General features: G+C 32.9%; 1 protein-coding gene across 1 annotated transcript; it reads left to right on the plus strand.

Annotated features, from left to right (window-relative positions):
- The first annotated feature begins 18,541 nt into the window (after positions 1 to 18,541).
- LOC123202862 lies at positions 18,542 to 19,156 on the plus strand. Its single transcript, XM_044619013.1, has one exon. The coding sequence runs from the start codon at positions 18,542 to 18,544 to the stop codon at positions 19,154 to 19,156; it is 615 nt and encodes a 204-aa protein (XP_044474948.1).
- The last annotated feature ends 2,355 nt before the right edge of the window (positions 19,157 to 21,511 follow it).

The raw sequence follows: 21,511 nt of genomic DNA on the forward strand, positions 1-21,511 counted from the left end.
GAGGAGGGGGTATTTGGCTTTCTGTTGAAGTTTGGGGTTGTGATAAGGGTGTTCGGCTTTGTGTGAGGGTCAAGTCTCTCATCATTTGCATCATTTGATTCATTTGGTCCCTAATGGCCTTAAGTTCTCCTTTAACCTCTTCTTTTAGTGTCATGTAGGCAAATTCCCAAGGATGAGAAGGTGAGGAGGATAAAGATGAGGATGAAGTTCTTTTATGGGACATTTTTTTGATAATGACTAGTCGGTAAAGGCTAATCGTTATAAGTGTTTAAGGGGGGGTGAGTATTGGTGAGTGTTTTAGGCTAGGGAATGATTTTTTTTAGGCAAATTAAGGTTTTATGAACAGTAACTTTATGATGAACAGTGGATTTTGACCGTAAACGGTAACTCCGAGAAGAATATTATAATCAAAAAATTACAAAAGCAGCCTAGGCTTTGACACCAAATGATGCATATTCATCCAAACATGCAAGAAGAAACCAAAGAATCAAAAACTGTTTTTACTGTTCATTTGGCATGTACAGTTTTTTTGTTCATTCAATTTAGCCAACCAAATCAACTCCAAATCCAACCGAATTCATATCATCATAATCACAACACAATGAACTTTCTTTCAAGCTATGGCAGCCCTCAAGATTCAATAGATAAAGTAGTCAAAATGCTAATCAAAGTTAATGGCAAAAAAACGTAATTATTGTACAACTCTCTGTTATAAGCAAAATTAACACACATATACACTCTAATTTGGATTTCTAAGGAAACATAAAATGTAACCAAGGCATAAAAGAAAGTTCCACAACCTTGGGGTCTTCCACCACCAATCTTCCACCAAGAATGATTGGATAAAGTAAATGAGATAAAAGCCAACAAAACTTTCTTGAAATTTTCATTCAAAATGCCAACCAACCAATTTCAAATGAAGATCTACCCCTTTATATAAGAGGCATGGATGGCAATGATACAATATTTCCCACAAAAGTCAACTAAAAATGATATGAATTAAGTTAAGTTATTCATTCTAAACCAAACCCATACATAGTAATTAACTAAAGACAAAAGTTAGTTGTTTTTTCCTTAACTTTAGGAATGATGTTTCCTAACTAAAACAACCAAATTCTAATTTATTTTCAATGTAACTAAAAACCAAGTTTGGGCTTTTTGGGCTTCTCAAAATGGTGTTTGGACGTTTGGGCCATTGATGGACTTCCAAAGTCACACTTTTGGATCAATTGGAGCAAGCAATTCACTTGGGCCTTAGGTGCATGTAATGAAATTATACCCAAAAGTGGTTTTGGGTCAAAATTGAAGGTGCAATGCTTCTTTTGACTTGGGATTTGCTAGAACTTCATTTTTCTTGGCTTCAAAGGCTGCATGGAGACTTGAGGATGGTTTGGAACCTAAAAATGACAATGGAACCATGTATACATCATCCTCTCCGGGTTGAGAAGGATTTGCCCTCAAATCCTCAAGATGGTTATCCTCCACTTGCTGACCATTCATAAACAACCTCTCTTTCTTAACTCTTTTTCCCTTAATAGCTTTATGAACTTGTTGTGGACTAAGAGAAGTTAAAGTGATAGTCTTGTCATTGAATTTAAAGGAGTAAGTGTTCTTCTTGCCATCATGCTTCACTTCCCTATCAAATTGCCAAGGTCTTCCCAATAACAAGTGACAAACATCTATAGGAATCATATCACACAAAATCTCATTATTATAACACTTCCCAATAAATAAGAAAATAAGCACTTGCCTTGCAACTTGTAGGCAGGTTCCATTACTTAACCATTGTAGTTTGTATGGTTGAGAGTGTGGCATGGTGGATAACCCAAGTTTGTCTACTAAGGTGGATGAGACCATATTTACACAACTCCCACTATCAATAATTAAAGAACACACTTTACCTTTAATAGTGTACCTTAATTGAAAAATGTGGAGTTTTTGCTCTTCATGAGGAAGAGGCTTAGCATGCAAAGCTCTCTTAATAACTAGCAACTCTCCTTCATCATCTCCTTGTAGAATTTCTTCTTCTTCCTTATTGGCTTCATCACTTTCATGGCTAGAAACTTCACTTTCTTCTTCTTTTTGAAGGGACTCCTCAATAGCTTGTATCTCTATCAAGGATAAAAATCTTCTATTAGGGCATTCAGCTTGGAAATGTCTATAGCCTTGGCATTTAAAACACTTTTTGTTGGAGAGGTTGGTCTTCACCATATTAGGCTTGTCCTTAATTGGTTATACCTTTTTTTCTTTGCCTTTCTCCTTGGAAGAAGAATCAGCAGCATTTGTGTAGGATGGGGAACCTTTATGGTAGGTAGTTCCCTTGGTAAAAGATGTGTTTTTGTTAAATAATGTCCCTTTGGAGAATGACTTGGAAACCATGGGCTTTATGACCTTCTTTTACTTCTCCACTTTAATAGCCAACTTACACACATCTTCAAAAATGCAATATGGTTGCAACTTCACCATATGAGCAATGTCTTGATTCAATCTTTCAATAAATCTTGCAATGGTTTGCTCCCTTACTTCCGACAGCTCATTATTCATTAATAGCTTCTCAAATTCCCTTATATAATGCTCAACACTATCACTTCCTTGCTTGAGAGTGTGTAATTTGAGGTAAAGGTCTTGCTTATGATTGTTGGGAAGAAATCTCTTCTTCATAAGCTTCTTAAATTTCTCCCAAGATCTAACTTTCTCTTTACCACCCTTTTCTATTTTTTTTTAATTTTCCCACCACAAAGAAGCATAATCTTTAAATTTTAGGGCGGTTATTTTGCACTTTTTCTCATCCAAATAGCCTTTATACTCAAAAACTCTTTCTTTGGCATGTAACCAATCAATAAAGTCATTCGGATTCATACTACCCTCAAATTTCAAAATTTTTATTTTTAATCCCCTATCATCATCCTTATTTCTCCTAGGTGCCCTCCCTTGTTCTTCTTCACTTGAGTCATCATAAAACATCAATTCCTCCCTAGTATGTCTAGGAGGAGGAGGGGAAGGTCTAAAATGTCTTATTGGATGATGAGTTAGGTTGGGTGAGGTGGAGGAGGGGGTATTTGGCTTTCTGTTGAAGTTTGGGGTTGTGATAAGGGTGTTCGGCTTTGTGTGAGGGTCAAGTCTCTCATCATTTGCATCATTTGATTCATTTGGTCCCTAATGGCCTTAAGTTCTCCTTTAACCTCTTCTTTTAGTGTCATGTAGGCAAATTCCCAAGGATGAGAAGGTGAGGAGGATAAAGATGAGGATGAAGTTCTTTTATGGGACATTTTTTTGATAATGACTAGTCGGTAAAGGCTAATCGTTATAAGTGTTTAAGGGGGGGTGAGTATTGGTGAGTGTTTTAGGCTAGGGAATGATTTTTTTTAGGCAAATTAAGGTTTTATGAACAGTAACTTTATGATGAACAGTGGATTTTGACCGTAAACGGTAACTCCGAGAAGAATATTATAATCAAAAAATTACAAAAGCAGCCTAGGCTTTGACACCAAATGATGCATATTCATCCAAACATGCAAGAAGAAACCAAAGAATCAAAAACTGTTTTTACTGTTCATTTGGCATGTACAGTTTTTTTGTTCATTCAATTTAGCCAACCAAATCAACTCCAAATCCAACCGAATTCATATCATCATAATCACAACACAATGAACTTTCTTTCAAGCTATGGCAGCCCTCAAGATTCAATAGATAAAGTAGTCAAAATGCTAATCAAAGTTAATGGCAAAAAAACGTAATTATTGTACAACTCTCTGTTATAAGCAAAATTAACACACATATACACTCTAATTTGGATTTCTAAGGAAACATAAAATGTAACCAAGGCATAAAAGAAAGTTCCACAACCTTGGGGTCTTCCACCACCAATCTTCCACCAAGAATGATTGGATAAAGTAAATGAGATAAAAGCCAACAAAACTTTCTTGAAATTTTCATTCAAAATGCCAACCAACCAATTTCAAATGAAGATCTACCCCTTTATATAAGAGGCATGGATGGCAATGATACAATATTTCCCACAAAAGTCAACTAAAAATGATATGAATTAAGTTAAGTTATTCATTCTAAACCAAACCCATACATAGTAATTAACTAAAGACAAAAGTTAGTTGTTTTTTCCTTAACTTTAGGAATGATGTTTCCTAACTAAAACAACCAAATTCTAATTTATTTTCAATGTAACTAAAAACCAAGTTTGGGCTTTTTGGGCTTCTCAAAATGGTGTTTGGACGTTTGGGCCATTGATGGACTTCCAAAGTCACACTTTTGGATCAATTGGAGCAAGCAATTCACTTGGGCCTTAGGTGCATGTAATGAAATTATACCCAAAAGTGGTTTTGGGTCAAAATTGAAGGTGCAATGCTTCTTTTGACTTGGGATTTGCTAGAACTTCATTTTTCTTGGCTTCAAAGGCTGCATGGAGACTTGAGGATGGTTTGGAACCTAAAAATGACAATGGAACCATGTATACATCATCCTCTCCGGGTTGAGAAGGATTTGCCCTCAAATCCTCAAGATGGTTATCCTCCACTTGCTGACCATTCATAAACAACCTCTCTTTCTTAACTCTTTTTCCCTTAATAGCTTTATGAACTTGTTGTGGACTAAGAGAAGTTAAAGTGATAGTCTTGTCATTGAATTTAAAGGAGTAAGTGTTCTTCTTGCCATCATGCTTCACTTCCCTATCAAATTGCCAAGGTCTTCCCAATAACAAGTGACAAACATCTATAGGAATCATATCACACAAAATCTCATTATTATAACACTTCCCAATAAATAAGAAAATAAGCACTTGCCTTGCAACTTGTAGGCAGGTTCCATTACTTAACCATTGTAGTTTGTATGGTTGAGAGTGTGGCATGGTGGATAACCCAAGTTTGTCTACTAAGGTGGATGAGACCATATTTACACAACTCCCACTATCAATAATTAAAGAACACACTTTACCTTTAATAGTGTACCTTAATTGAAAAATGTGGAGTTTTTGCTCTTCATGAGGAAGAGGCTTAGCATGCAAAGCTCTCTTAATAACTAGCAACTCTCCTTCATCATCTCCTTGTAGAATTTCTTCTTCTTCCTTATTGGCTTCATCACTTTCATGGCTAGAAACTTCACTTTCTTCTTCTTTTTGAAGGGACTCCTCAATAGCTTGTATCTCTATCAAGGATAAAAATCTTCTATTAGGGCATTCAGCTTGGAAATGTCTATAGCCTTGGCATTTAAAACACTTTTTGTTGGAGAGGTTGGTCTTCACCATATTAGGCTTGTCCTTAATTGGTTATACCTTTTTTTCTTTGCCTTTCTCCTTGGAAGAAGAATCAGCAGCATTTGTGTAGGATGGGGAACCTTTATGGTAGGTAGTTCCCTTGGTAAAAGATGTGTTTTTGTTAAATAATGTCCCTTTGGAGAATGACTTGGAAACCATGGGCTTTATGACCTTCTTTTACTTCTCCACTTTAATAGCCAACTTACACACATCTTCAAAAATGCAATATGGTTGCAACTTCACCATATGAGCAATGTCTTGATTCAATCTTTCAATAAATCTTGCAATGGTTTGCTCCCTTACTTCCGACAGCTCATTATTCATTAATAGCTTCTCAAATTCCCTTATATAATGCTCAACACTATCACTTCCTTGCTTGAGAGTGTGTAATTTGAGGTAAAGGTCTTGCTTATGATTGTTGGGAAGAAATCTCTTCTTCATAAGCTTCTTAAATTTCTCCCAAGATCTAACTTTCTCTTTACCACCCTTTTCTATTTTTTTTTAATTTTCCCACCACAAAGAAGCATAATCTTTAAATTTTAGGGCGGTTATTTTGCACTTTTTCTCATCCAAATAGCCTTTATACTCAAAAACTCTTTCTTTGGCATGTAACCAATCAATAAAGTCATTCGGATTCATACTACCCTCAAATTTCAAAATTTTTATTTTTAATCCCCTATCATCATCCTTATTTCTCCTAGGTGCCCTCCCTTGTTCTTCTTCACTTGAGTCATCATAAAACATCAATTCCTCCCTAGTATGTCTAGGAGGAGGAGGGGAAGGTCTAAAATGTCTTATTGGATGATGAGTTAGGTTGGGTGAGGTGGAGGAGGGGGTATTTGGCTTTCTGTTGAAGTTTGGGGTTGTGATAAGGGTGTTCGGCTTTGTGTGAGGGTCAAGTCTCTCATCATTTGCATCATTTGATTCATTTGGTCCCTAATGGCCTTAAGTTCTCCTTTAACCTCTTCTTTTAGTGTCATGTAGGCAAATTCCCAAGGATGAGAAGGTGAGGAGGATAAAGATGAGGATGAAGTTCTTTTATGGGACATTTTTTTGATAATGACTAGTCGGTAAAGGCTAATCGTTATAAGTGTTTAAGGGGGGGTGAGTATTGGTGAGTGTTTTAGGCTAGGGAATGATTTTTTTTAGGCAAATTAAGGTTTTATGAACAGTAACTTTATGATGAACAGTGGATTTTGACCGTAAACGGTAACTCCGAGAAGAATATTATAATCAAAAAATTACAAAAGCAGCCTAGGCTTTGACACCAAATGATGCATATTCATCCAAACATGCAAGAAGAAACCAAAGAATCAAAAACTGTTTTTACTGTTCATTTGGCATGTACAGTTTTTTTGTTCATTCAATTTAGCCAACCAAATCAACTCCAAATCCAACCGAATTCATATCATCATAATCACAACACAATGAACTTTCTTTCAAGCTATGGCAGCCCTCAAGATTCAATAGATAAAGTAGTCAAAATGCTAATCAAAGTTAATGGCAAAAAAACGTAATTATTGTACAACTCTCTGTTATAAGCAAAATTAACACACATATACACTCTAATTTGGATTTCTAAGGAAACATAAAATGTAACCAAGGCATAAAAGAAAGTTCCACAACCTTGGGGTCTTCCACCACCAATCTTCCACCAAGAATGATTGGATAAAGTAAATGAGATAAAAGCCAACAAAACTTTCTTGAAATTTTCATTCAAAATGCCAACCAACCAATTTCAAATGAAGATCTACCCCTTTATATAAGAGGCATGGATGGCAATGATACAATATTTCCCACAAAAGTCAACTAAAAATGATATGAATTAAGTTAAGTTATTCATTCTAAACCAAACCCATACATAGTAATTAACTAAAGACAAAAGTTAGTTGTTTTTTCCTTAACTTTAGGAATGATGTTTCCTAACTAAAACAACCAAATTCTAATTTATTTTCAATGTAACTAAAAACCAAGTTTGGGCTTTTTGGGCTTCTCAAAATGGTGTTTGGACGTTTGGGCCATTGATGGACTTCCAAAGTCACACTTTTGGATCAATTGGAGCAAGCAATTCACTTGGGCCTTAGGTGCATGTAATGAAATTATACCCAAAAGTGGTTTTGGGTCAAAATTGAAGGTGCAATGCTTCTTTTGACTTGGGATTTGCTAGAACTTCATTTTTCTTGGCTTCAAAGGCTGCATGGAGACTTGAGGATGGTTTGGAACCTAAAAATGACAATGGAACCATGTATACATCATCCTCTCCGGGTTGAGAAGGATTTGCCCTCAAATCCTCAAGATGGTTATCCTCCACTTGCTGACCATTCATAAACAACCTCTCTTTCTTAACTCTTTTTCCCTTAATAGCTTTATGAACTTGTTGTGGACTAAGAGAAGTTAAAGTGATAGTCTTGTCATTGAATTTAAAGGAGTAAGTGTTCTTCTTGCCATCATGCTTCACTTCCCTATCAAATTGCCAAGGTCTTCCCAATAACAAGTGACAAACATCTATAGGAATCATATCACACAAAATCTCATTATTATAACACTTCCCAATAAATAAGAAAATAAGCACTTGCCTTGCAACTTGTAGGCAGGTTCCATTACTTAACCATTGTAGTTTGTATGGTTGAGAGTGTGGCATGGTGGATAACCCAAGTTTGTCTACTAAGGTGGATGAGACCATATTTACACAACTCCCACTATCAATAATTAAAGAACACACTTTACCTTTAATAGTGCACCTTAATTGAAAAATGTGGAGTTTTTGCTCTTCATGAGGAAGAGGCTTAGCATGCAAAGCTCTCTTAATAACTAGCAACTCTCCTTCATCATCTCCTTGTAGAATTTCTTCTTCTTCCTTATTGGCTTCATCACTTTCATGGCTAGAAACTTCACTTTCTTCTTCTTTTTGAAGGGACTCCTCAATAGCTTGTATCTCTATCAAGGATAAAAATCTTCTATTAGGGCATTCAGCTTGGAAATGTCTATAGCCTTGGCATTTAAAACACTTTTTGTTGGAGAGGTTGGTCTTCACCATATTAGGCTTGTCCTTAATTGGTTATACCTTTTTTTCTTTGCCTTTCTCCTTGGAAGAAGAATCAGCAGCATTTGTGTAGGATGGGGAACCTTTATGGTAGGTAGTTCCCTTGGTAAAAGATGTGTTTTTGTTAAATAATGTCCCTTTGGAGAATGACTTGGAAACCATGGGCTTTATGACCTTCTTTTACTTCTCCACTTTAATAGCCAACTTACACACATCTTCAAAAATGCAATATGGTTGCAACTTCACCATATGAGCAATGTCTTGATTCAATCTTTCAATAAATCTTGCAATGGTTTGCTCCCTTACTTCCGACAGCTCATTATTCATTAATAGCTTCTCAAATTCCCTTATATAATGCTCAACACTATCACTTCCTTGCTTGAGAGTGTGTAATTTGAGGTAAAGGTCTTGCTTATGATTGTTGGGAAGAAATCTCTTCTTCATAAGCTTCTTAAATTTCTCCCAAGATCTAACTTTCTCTTTACCACCCTTTTCTATTTTTTTTTAATTTTCCCACCACAAAGAAGCATAATCTTTAAATTTTAGGGCGGTTATTTTGCACTTTTTCTCATCCAAATAGCCTTTATACTCAAAAACTCTTTCTTTGGCATGTAACCAATCAATAAAGTCATTCGGATTCATACTACCCTCAAATTTCAAAATTTTTATTTTTAATCCCCTATCATCATCCTTATTTCTCCTAGGTGCCCTCCCTTGTTCTTCTTCACTTGAGTCATCATAAAACATCAATTCCTCCCTAGTATGTCTAGGAGGAGGAGGGGAAGGTCTAAAATGTCTTATTGGATAATGAGTTAGGTTGGGTGAGGTGGAGGAGGGGGTATTTGGCTTTCTGTTGAAGTTTGGGGTTGTGATAAGGGTGTTCGGCTTTGTGTGAGGGTCAAGTCTCTCATCATTTGCATCATTTGATTCATTTGGTCCCTAATGGCCTTAAGTTCTCCTTTAACCTCTTCTTTTAGTGTCATGTAGGCAAATTCCCAAGGATGAGAAGGTGAGGAGGATAAAGATGAGGATGAAGTTCTTTTATGGGACATTTTTTTGATAATGACTAGTCGGTAAAGGCTAATCGTTATAAGTGTTTAAGGGGGGGTGAGTATTGGTGAGTGTTTTAGGCTAGGGAATGATTTTTTTTAGGCAAATTAAGGTTTTATGAACAGTAACTTTATGATGAACAGTGGATTTTGACCGTAAACGGTAACTCCGAGAAGAATATTATAATCAAAAAATTACAAAAGCAGCCTAGGCTTTGACACCAAATGATGCATATTCATCCAAACATGCAAGAAGAAACCAAAGAATCAAAAACTGTTTTTACTGTTCATTTGGCATGTACAGTTTTTTTGTTCATTCAATTTAGCCAACCAAATCAACTCCAAATCCAACCGAATTCATATCATCATAATCACAACACAATGAACTTTCTTTCAAGCTATGGCAGCCCTCAAGATTCAATAGATAAAGTAGTCAAAATGCTAATCAAAGTTAATGGCAAAAAAACGTAATTATTGTACAACTCTCTGTTATAAGCAAAATTAACACACATATACACTCTAATTTGGATTTCTAAGGAAACATAAAATGTAACCAAGGCATAAAAGAAAGTTCCACAACCTTGGGGTCTTCCACCACCAATCTTCCACCAAGAATGATTGGATAAAGTAAATGAGATAAAAGCCAACAAAACTTTCTTGAAATTTTCATTCAAAATGCCAACCAACCAATTTCAAATGAAGATCTACCCCTTTATATAAGAGGCATGGATGGCAATGATACAATATTTCCCACAAAAGTCAACTAAAAATGATATGAATTAAGTTAAGTTATTCATTCTAAACCAAACCCATACATAGTAATTAACTAAAGACAAAAGTTAGTTGTTTTTTCCTTAACTTTAGGAATGATGTTTCCTAACTAAAACAACCAAATTCTAATTTATTTTCAATGTAACTAAAAACCAAGTTTGGGCTTTTTGGGCTTCTCAAAATGGTGTTTGGACGTTTGGGCCATTGATGGACTTCCAAAGTCACACTTTTGGATCAATTGGAGCAAGCAATTCACTTGGGCCTTAGGTGCATGTAATGAAATTATACCCAAAAGTGGTTTTGGGTCAAAATTGAAGGTGCAATGCTTCTTTTGACTTGGAATTTGCTAGAACTTCATTTTTCTTGGTTTCAAAGGTTGCATGGATCCTCCAAGTGGGCTGACTCAACCCGCCTAGGCATAGCCCAGTCCCTAGTCACAATGGGCCATGAGAGCCAGCACAACCAACTGTCATGGCCAATTGTGATTAGCCCCATTGCTAATTTGAAAGTCTTACAGTATATTGTAAGCATTTTGTGACATGTGTTGTAATTCATCAATAATGCTATGTGTACATTCTTTTGATACACAAATAATTTATCATCATATGATTGAGTGTTACTTATCTTTAATTTAAAATTATTTGATCATATAATAACACACCACTATGTACAAAAAATACATACGTATAGTTTTATCTTTAATTTAAAATTTTTGTTTGTCTTCTTTTTAAAATATAGTTATCAATCATTAAATATTAGCAAATTATGGCAATTTTTTAAAATATATTTTCCTTTATTATTATTTTATATTGACATCATAAAGTAAGTTATCAAAACCTTCTAAATACAACCCATGTCACAAAATGCTTACAATATTTTGTGACATGTGTTAGGTGACGATAAATTTTTTAAAAAGTAGCCTTTATACTCCATGTCACAAAAAAAGTGTCACAACAACCCATGTCACAAAATGGACTTCTCCGGCTCAGACGGTGGCTGACGACGATTATTTTCCGTTGTTGTTGTGACCGATGACTTCTCAAGCAATGACAGGAAGCTGGTGTTTTGTAAGGCTTTGAAAACTTTTGGATCAATTGCTTAATTAAGGCTAGGAAAACTTATTGAAAATTTTTCAAATTTAACTGCATGGCATGAATTTATGTTTGTAGTACAGTGAATGTGTTTGAAAACTTTGTACAGTGAATGTGTTTATTGCTTTCAAATTTAAAACAAAGCAGTGATCCTTGGTTTATTAAAATCATAGGTCAATTTATATAAACAAATATGAATTCCCAATTAGAAAATATTAGTTGATTTATTATTAATTTGTAATTTTATATTACGAATTTATAATTTTATTATATATCTGTATTGAATATCCGGATTGAATGTATTTCATTCGTAATGTGGTTAGTTTCTAAGAATTTGAAAGTTGAATATCAGTCTTTCTTTGATACCCTATTTACATATAATGAACTAATATATGATAATTTATAACAATTATTATTGCAAATAATGAATATTGAAATTCAAATTACGAATGTATGAAGATATGTATTGTGATCAAATTACGAATATTGTTATTTAGAATGAATGTATGGAATTATGTATGTTGAAATTCCATAGTTGAATTAAATAATAAAAGTGATTATGAGTTTTTGAGTATTTGACTTTCATATAACAAATATTGATGATATTAAATTTTAAAATTAAAAGTTATATTTTAGGGTTAGGGTTTATAAAAGTTTTTATTTTTAATATTAAATGAATATATATATATATATATATATATATATATTAATTGGTATTTTGATTTTATTGTTATTTTATATGCAATAGATAAACAAAGTGAAAGTATGTCCTCATCTAGATCTGGAGTTTCTTCAACACCATGTCGAGTGAAAGGTGATATTACTTGGACACATGTTTGTGAGAGTATAGATGAGAATGGAAAGAAGATGTTAAAGTGTTTATATTGTGATAAGACAATTAGAGGAGGTGGGATATATAGAATGAAGCAACATTTGGCCAAAAAAAAAAAGGGATGTTGGTCCATGCACTAAAGTTCCTCATGATGTTAGATATCAAATGGTCAATGCATTAGATGAGATTGCAGCGAAAAATAAAGAAAGACAAGAATTTCGCAGGCATGCAACTCCTTTTGGTGCTACTATACCTCCATTTGAGGGTGATATTGTAGTTGAAGAATTTGAAGGGTTGTCTCCTTCTATGAACATGACTGAAGGTAATACTTGTATTGGGTCTTTTGGAAAACAAATTAGACTTACAAATGATTCAAAAAGAAAAAGACTGATTGGTGTTGGGGATTTTTTTGCTCCAAGGACCACTAGTGGGGCTCAACCTTCAATAAAGAGTGTTTTGGTTGGAAAAGAAGCCAAATGGAGAGCTGATATAGCTGTTGTGAGGTTCCTATATGATGCTTGTATCCTTCTGAATGCATTAAATTCTATTTATTTCCAACCTATGTTAGATGCCATTATTGTAATTGGGTATGGATATAAGCAGCCGACATTTCATGAAGCACGAGTGAATTTGTTGAATGATTCAAAGAAGGAAGTGCAATTACTTATTGATAGTTACAGAAAAAATTGAGAAGAAGTTGGTGGTACACTTATGGCTGATGGTTGGATAGATATTTCTTGTAGGTTGCTGATAAATTTTTTAGTATATTGTCCAAAAGGGATTTGTTTTATCAAATCAGCAGATGCATTGATGTTGTAAAGGGGGCAGACACATTATTTAAGTTGTTTGAGGAAATAGTATTATGGGTTGGGCCTAAGAGCATTGTCCATTTTGTGACTGATAATGGAGCTAATTATAAAGCAGCTGGAGGATTATTGTCTGAAAAATATAAAAATATTACTTGGTCGCCTTGTGTCACACATTGTATCAATTTGATTTTGAAAGATATTGGTGAAATGGATCACATTATTAGAATTTCCAAATGTGCATCTCTTGTGACAAAGTTCATTTATAATCATACATTATTGATAGCTTGGTTGAGGAAGAGAGAAGGATGGAAAGAAATTATATGGCCTGGTGCAACCCGATTTGCTACGACTTTCATCGCATTGCAAAGTCTTTTTTAGCATAAGCATGACTTACAAGCAATGGTGACTGACAGGTTTTTTATTAATTCTAGATATGCAAAGAGTAATCAAGGCAAAGAGGTTGTGATCATAATTTTGAATAATGATTTTTGGAACGAAATGGGTATAATTATAAAAGTTGTGGAACCATTAATGTGTTTGCTTCGTATTGTAGACTCAGATGAACGACCTTTATTAGGATATGTCTATGATGGAATGCATAGAGCTAGATTGGGGATAAAAAAATTGTTTAAGAATAAAAAGAAATTCTATAAGCCTTATACTCAAATAATCAAGTTGAGGTGGGATAAGACATTGCGTTGAAGTATTCATGCAGCTACGTATTACTTGAATCCTGTATTTCAGTATGATCGTGAATCTTTCTGTACAAAACCAGAGGTATTACAGGGTTTTCTAGATGTTGTTGAGAGTAAAACATGTATGTTTAATGTTAATAAGGCGAAGTTAGTAGAAGAAAGCAGAATGTTTCGTGATTGCGAGGGGAGTTTCTCGCGTCAGCTTGCTATTGAAACATGCAAAACCACACGACCTGGTATGAATTTAATTTATATGTTTCTTATGTCTCGATTCTTTTTCCAATTTATAAAATTCTATCACAATTATTTACATGTTATTTTGTATTAGATGAATGATAGAGACCATATGGGTACAGTACTCCCAATTTACAGAAGTTTGCAATGAAAATTTTTAGTCAAACTTCAACATCTTCAGGCTGTGAGCATAATTGGAGTGTTTTTTAACGCACACATACTAAAAAGAGAAATAAATTGGAGCATCAACGTGTAAATGATCTTGTTTTTATTCATTATAACTTACGGTTGCAAAACAGGTAACACAATTATCAATTATGTTTCATTACATTTATAAATATTTTTATTTAAACTATTTTATCATGTTTAATGATTATTTCCAACTTTACATGTGCCCTATTTAATGCTCTTTAATCTTTACTTTTTATCATTTTGGCTATTTAGGTTATGTTATAAGAAATCAAATTTTGATCCAATTGATTATGAAAGTATCGATAAAAAAGATTTTTGGATAGTAGACGAGGAAGAGGAGTTCGGTAAACTTAATGCAGATGAATTGGATCAAATACTTTATGGAGAGGGATCTATTCCTATCAATAATGATTCAACAAATTATGATTTGTCACATAATTTTCCAAGTAAAAATATTTTTTTAGTACTTACACAAATATTTATACACTTATATAAATAATTGATTTTTTAGGCTGAAAGAAAATAAAATATTCAATTATAAATTTTGTAGATAATACTATTGAAAAAGATGGTGTAGAAGATGAACAATTGATAGAGGGTGCAACAGAAGCGATGACAGGATCTTTTATCATTAGTGATAATAAAAAATGACTAATTATTCATTTATTAAACTTTATATTAAACAAATTATATTTTTGATATGTTTTGTTAAATGTTGAATTGAATATTATTTGTTTAATAATGGTTATATTGATTGGTTGATTTTATATTTTATTTAATGCATATATTAGATTTCTGATTTGTTTTAGTGTTCAATAATTAATAGTGCATGTGTTTGTAAAATTGGATTTGTTTTATGTATATGTTTTGTTTTGATGCAAAGTTAAATGTTATTACTTATTATATTTATGTTTAATAATGCATATATTTTGTTAATTGTGAAAATTAAAAAGTATGCACAATATAAAATTTACTGTGTAAAACATATGTAATTACTAATTAAACATATTTTTTTTAGGATTTTACATAAAACCGGTCGAAACGGTCTAATCGACTGGTTCAAATGGTCCGACCGAAACCAGTACTTAAAACGGTTTTTATCCCAGACCGATTTTGAAAACCTTAAACATGTATGAATTACAACACATGTCACAAAATGCTGACAATATACTGTAAGACCTAACTTCGCCTTACTAACATTACTCTGCTTACAATATACTATAACACATGTTACAAAATGCTTACAATATACAATATTCTGTGACATGTGTAAATACAATATTCTACTTTCCTCTACTAACTTCACCTTACTAACATTAAACATACATGTTTTACTCTCAACAACATCTAGAAAACCCTGTAATACCTCTGGTTTTGTGTAGAAAGATTCACGATCATACTGAAATGCAGGATTCAAGTAATACGCAGCTACATGAATACCTCGACGCAATGTCTTATCCCACCTCAACTTGATTATTTGATTATAAGGCTTGTAGAATTTCTTTTTATTCTTAAACAACTTCTTTATCCCCAATCTAGCTCTATGCATTCCATCATAGACATATCCTAATGAAGGTCGTTCATCTGAGTCTATAATACGAAGCAAACGTATCAATGGTTCCACAACTTTTACAATTATACCTATTTCATTCCAAAAATCATTATTCAAAATTATGATCACAACCTCTTTGCCTTGATTACTGTTTGCATATCTAGAATTAATAAAAAACCTGTCAGTGACCATCGCTTGTAAGTCATGCTTATGCTCAAAAAGACTTTGTAATGCGATGAAAGTCGTAGCAAATCGGGTTGCACCAGGTTGTATAATTTCTCTCCATCCTTCTCTCTTCCTCAACCAAGCTATCAATAATGTATGATTATAAACGAACTTTGTCACAACAGATGCACATTTGGAAATTCTAATAATGTGATCCATTTCACCAATATCTTTCAAAATCAAATTGATACAATGTGTGACACAAGGCGACCAAGTAATATTTTTATATTTTTCAGACAATAATCCTCCAACTACTTTATAATTAGCTCCATTATCAGTCACAAAATGGACGATGCTCTTTGGCCCAACCCATAATACTATTTCCTCAAACAACCTAAATAATGTGTCTATCCCTTTTACAACATTAGATGCATCTACTGATTTGATAAAACAAATCCATTTTGGACAATATACTAAAAAATTTATCAGCGACCTACTAGAAATATCTGTCCAACCATCAACCATAAGTATACAACCAACTTCTTCCCAATTTTTTCTGTAACTATCAATAAATAATTGCACTTCCTTCTTTAAATCATTCAACAAATTCACTCGTGCTTCATGATATGTCGACTGCTTATATCCAGACCCAATTGCAGTAATGGCATCGAACATAGGTTGGAAATAAATAGAATTTAATACATTCAGAGGGATACAAGCATCATATAAGAACCTCACAACAGCCATATCAACTCTCCATTTGGCTTCTTTTCCAGCCAAAACACTCTTTATTGAAGGTTGAGCTCTACTAGTAGTCCTTGGAGCAAAAAAATCCCCAACACCAATCGTTCATTTTCTTTTTGAATCATTTGTAAGTCTAATTTGTTTTCCAAAAGACCCAATACCAATATTACCTTCAGTCATGTTCATAGGAGGAGACAACCCTTGAAATTCTTCAACTGCAATATCACCCTCAAATGGAGGTATAGTAGCACCAAAAGGAGTTGCATGCTTACGAAATTCTTGTCTTTTTTTTTTTTTGTTGCAATCTCATCTAATGCATTAACCATTTGATATCTAACATCATGAGGAACTTTAGTGCATGGACCAACATCCCCTTTTTTTCCAGCCAAATGTTGCTTCATTCTATATATCCCACCTCCTTTAATTGTCTTACCACAATATAAACACTTTAACATCTTCTTTCCATTCTCATCTATACTCTCACAAACATGTGTCCAAGTAATATCACCTTTCACTCGACATGGTGTTGAAGAAATTTTATATAAAATTAAATATTAAAAATAAAAACTTTTATAAACCCTAACCCTAAAATATAACTTTTAATTTTAAAATTTAATATCATCAATATTTGTTATGTGAAAGTCAAATACTCAAAAACTCATAATCACTTTTATTATTTAATTCAACTATGGAATTTCAACATACATAATTTCATACATTCATTCTAAATAACAATATTCGTAATTTGATCACAATACATATCTTCATACATTCGTAATTTGAATTTCAATATTCATTATTTGCAATAATAATTGTTATAAATTATCATATATTAGTTCATTATATGTAAATAGGGTATCACAGAATGACTGATATTCAACTTTCAAATTCTTAGAAACTAACCACATTATGAATGAAATACATTCAATCCAGATATTCAATACAGATATATAATAAAATTATAAATTCGTAATATAAAATTACAAATTAATAATAAATCAACTAATATTTTCTAATTGGGAATTCATATTTGTTTATATAAATTGACCTATGATTTTAATAAACCAAGGATCACTGCTTTGTTTTAAATTTGAAAGCAATAAACACATTCACTGTACAAAGTTTTCAAACGCATTCACTGTACTACAAACATAAATTCATTCCATGCAGTTAAATTTGAAGATTTTTCAATAAGTTTTCCTAGCCTTAATTAACAATTGATCCAAAAGTTTTCAAAGCCTTACAAAACACCAGCTTCCCGTCGTTGCCTAAGAAGTCGTCGGTCACAGCAGCAACGAAAAATCGTCGTCATCAGCCACCATCTGAGTTGAAGAAGTCGGCGTCAAACGTTACAAATATAGTAGTGAAACTGCTGCCTTGTAAGCCTGCAAACCAACACACCTCGGCGGCAACGTCGTCGTCGGCCGTCGTCAACTACCATTGTCGGTAAGGAACAAGAAGGAACAAGAAATTCGGCCTTGAAATTCGTCGGCTGCAGCAATTGAGATTGCGACTGCGTGCACTGCAAGGAAGAGGAAGAAAAACAGTGTTTATATGTAGCTTTGAACCGGATTCTGCAGGACCGCAGTTCAGGAGAGACCCAACGGTTCAACCGCGGTCCAATCTGATTTTTACACTAAAACTGTTTATTCTTCAACAGTACTCGGCTACAGTGTCGGTTCACGGACCGACCGGTTCAACCGGCCGGTCCGGTCCGGTTTTTAAAACCATGGTTTTATTAATAATTCATTTATATTTGAAAGTTGTTTGTTTGTCTTATTTTTAAAATATAGTTATCAATCATAAATTTGTATCCATTAAAAGAGAATCTAGATTAGGAGAAGTTATTTTGGTAATTAAATATTAGCAAATTATGGCAATTTTTTAAAATATATTTTCCTTTATTATTATTTTATATTGACATCATAAAGTAAGTTATCAAAACCTTCTAAATACAACCCAAATATCTATTTATGTCTATATATTCTTGGATTCTGCATTAAAGAGTCAAGACATCTAATTTTTATATTTACATAAAGACATTATGTAGCCCTACATCCATTAGCCCTTTAACTCAAGCAACAACTAGCAATTAACCATGAATGCACCCAGAACTTCAATGACTTTTCATCAGAATTATCCTCTATTGACCATCATATCACAAATATTTTCCATTTCTTTCGTCTTACTTCTTCACTCTCCTTCGCCAACACTTGCTCTCTCGACATCAAGCAACGACGGTCCATCCAGTTTAGTCAACAGCGTTTGCAAAGAAACGACCCACTGTAGTTACAAAAATTGTGTAGCCGCTCTCGCATTGGATCCTAAAGCCTTGTCTGCAACAAACGTGAAATTGTTGGCGCAGATCGCGCTAAACTTGGCTGTATCTAATACTACAAGCAGCTTAACATACATAGATGCAATGGCAAAGAAGGAAAGATCTTCACCAAGACTGAAATTGGCACTTGAGTACTGCGTTTCAGAGTATGAATATACCGTGAATGCATTCAAAGCTTCTTTGGGCGACTTGGAAGTAGATCCTTTGTACGCAAATTATGATGCTCTAGTTGCTTATGATGGTGCATATAACTGTGCAGACAAGCTGAAATCTGAAGGGTTTCAATCTCAAGATGTGGATTCAATTAGGACTAGAAATAATTATGTGAGCATTTATAGCGACATTGGAGGTACTATTACCAATAAGATGATCTGAATTCATTGATTTGTTTAATCCGTATTTGATGAATAATGAACTTATTTTCTTGGAAAGTTTGGTTTGATTATGTAATGCCAAAAATCCTTTGCTGTTTGATTCTAAAAATTACTGTTTTTGTACTGGAGGTTGCTACAACGATTATTCAATCATGGACTAAACACTTCATGGTTGAATGGTTGTATTATCAACGTCCCTTACAGGGAACAAATTTTCAAATTGTTTATTTGAATACAGAATGTGGATAATTTAATTTTATTAATTTGGTATATAAATGAATAATTCCATAATATATATATATATATATTCACAATATGAATATTGGTATACATATATGTGATTACATCAATTTTTTATATTAAGAATAGAAGACCCACTGCTGGCATCTAGTGAGCATTTTGTGGCATGTATTTTAATTAATACATATTTCAGAGTTGTCTGTTTGTCTTTTTTGCAAGATATAAGGAATTTTTGGATTTAAGCTGAGTTTATTGATAGTGGGTGGAATTAGTTGTTAAAGTGTTTTTTTCTAATGTGAAAATTTTGCAAATCTCCTTGTTACAACATATCTTAAACAAAGAAAGAATTGATACAATTTTAATTTCAAAAATAACATTCCATAATAGTATTTCAATACAAAAGGAGATATGTAAGTACATGATTTTGACCAAAAAAATGCTTAGTCCTGTTTATCCAAAAAATATTCAAAAGATCACATAAAAAATTTGTTATTATAACAATATTATGTAACAAAATATAACAATGTTTATACATGATACTAATATTTTAAAAGTCAGATTAAATTGATCAGTTTGATTAAATCAGTGATAAATCAAACTTGGGACATGATTAAATCTTTTTGTAGCCATCAAATTAAATTAACCTGAGGTTAATCGTGTGAATCATATCAAATTATGATTTAGTCGTTAAATCAAATTATCTAAGCGTCATGTTGACATTAATATAGCTAAAACATATTTTAAAATATTAATTATATTATGTTGATGTATTTGGTTGGCCGATTCAATCAACTTAGAGACCAACCATTTATTTGGGTCAAAACCCAATTTAAGCCTAAAAACATTGTATGATACATCATTGGAGACATAAAATTTGAGATAAATAGTAATTTACTTTACATCTCAAGGTCATATTATTTATGGTTAGAAAAGACAACAAAGACTATAGAAAATTAGTTTTGGATTCGATAATGGCCTTGACTAAAGGGGAAGCCCAATGCCTAATTAAGCATACAATTATTTTCCATTAAAATTTACCATAAATTGTACATAGTATAAATAAATTAATTTACATATTGTATAAATTATAAAACATAAATAAATATATACTATGATAATATTCAAATTAATTAAATTCATTTGATACTTGATCCATTTATAATATTTTATAATAATAAAATAAAAATAAAAATAAAATTATAAACACAAAGAATTATTATTTATGAATTCATATATTTTTTGAAAGAGAATTGATGAGAGAAAATAAGATTGAAAATATAATAAAATAATTGAGATTAAGAGATTTGTAAATGAAAGTGAAAATGAAGAAAAATTGAATGAGTTTATATAAAAAAATTAATTAATTAAAAAATTTAAAAAAAAATTGAAGGCCAAGGCTTCTGCCAGCAAAAGGTCAGTCCATGGTCAAATAAACATCAATAAATTACTATAGATGGACATAACATTGTTATAAGGTTTTGTTTTGTAGACTTTAAATTCACTATTTCATTTTCTGTTAACCTCAGTAAGATCAAAATTCATCTCTAAATTCTTGCAAATTTTGCCCTTTGTAATAATCAGTAACAAGCATGAATTCATTCAACAGGCTTAGCTTGTTCATGATTCTGCTACTTCCATACATGATTATGTGTGATGCTGCTTTTTTCCATAGACCTAGCAGAACTTTAAGTGTCCTTAATGGTTTGGAAACTACTGGTGAGAGCATTATCGCAGATTGCAAACTTGTTTCTGAGGTGTGCCATCCATTGCTCATTCATAACATTTTTGCTAAAGGTGAGACTATGAATGATCATTTTCGAGATGGGTTTTATCCACCAACTAAGTTGTATTGTAGTTTTCTATTTTCTAGTCAGAACCATAACGTCAAGATCTTCAACTGGAACATAGATGACTGCAGACAATGCAAATGGAATATTACTTTACAATATAATCTTGCTTGTTTGATTCCAGTGGTTGGTAATCATACTTGTCTTCCATGGTCCCAATAATGTCATGTAGTTTCTTTTTGTTTACTAAATCCCCTTGTTCCGACAAGGTTGTATTAAATAAAATGCATACGTATCGTATTGAGCTTTGTATTTGTGCATTGTTTATC

Source organism: Mangifera indica, chromosome 19 (assembly GCF_011075055.1).
Source record: "Mangifera indica cultivar Alphonso chromosome 19, CATAS_Mindica_2.1, whole genome shotgun sequence".
NCBI classification, from domain to species: domain Eukaryota; kingdom Viridiplantae; phylum Streptophyta; class Magnoliopsida; order Sapindales; family Anacardiaceae; genus Mangifera; species Mangifera indica.

What these genes read in the sequence shown, in the direction of transcription:
- LOC123202862 (XM_044619013.1), top strand. Translation starts at nt 18,542, where the DNA reads ATGAATGCACCCAGAACTTCAATGACTTTTCATCAGAATTATCCTCTA.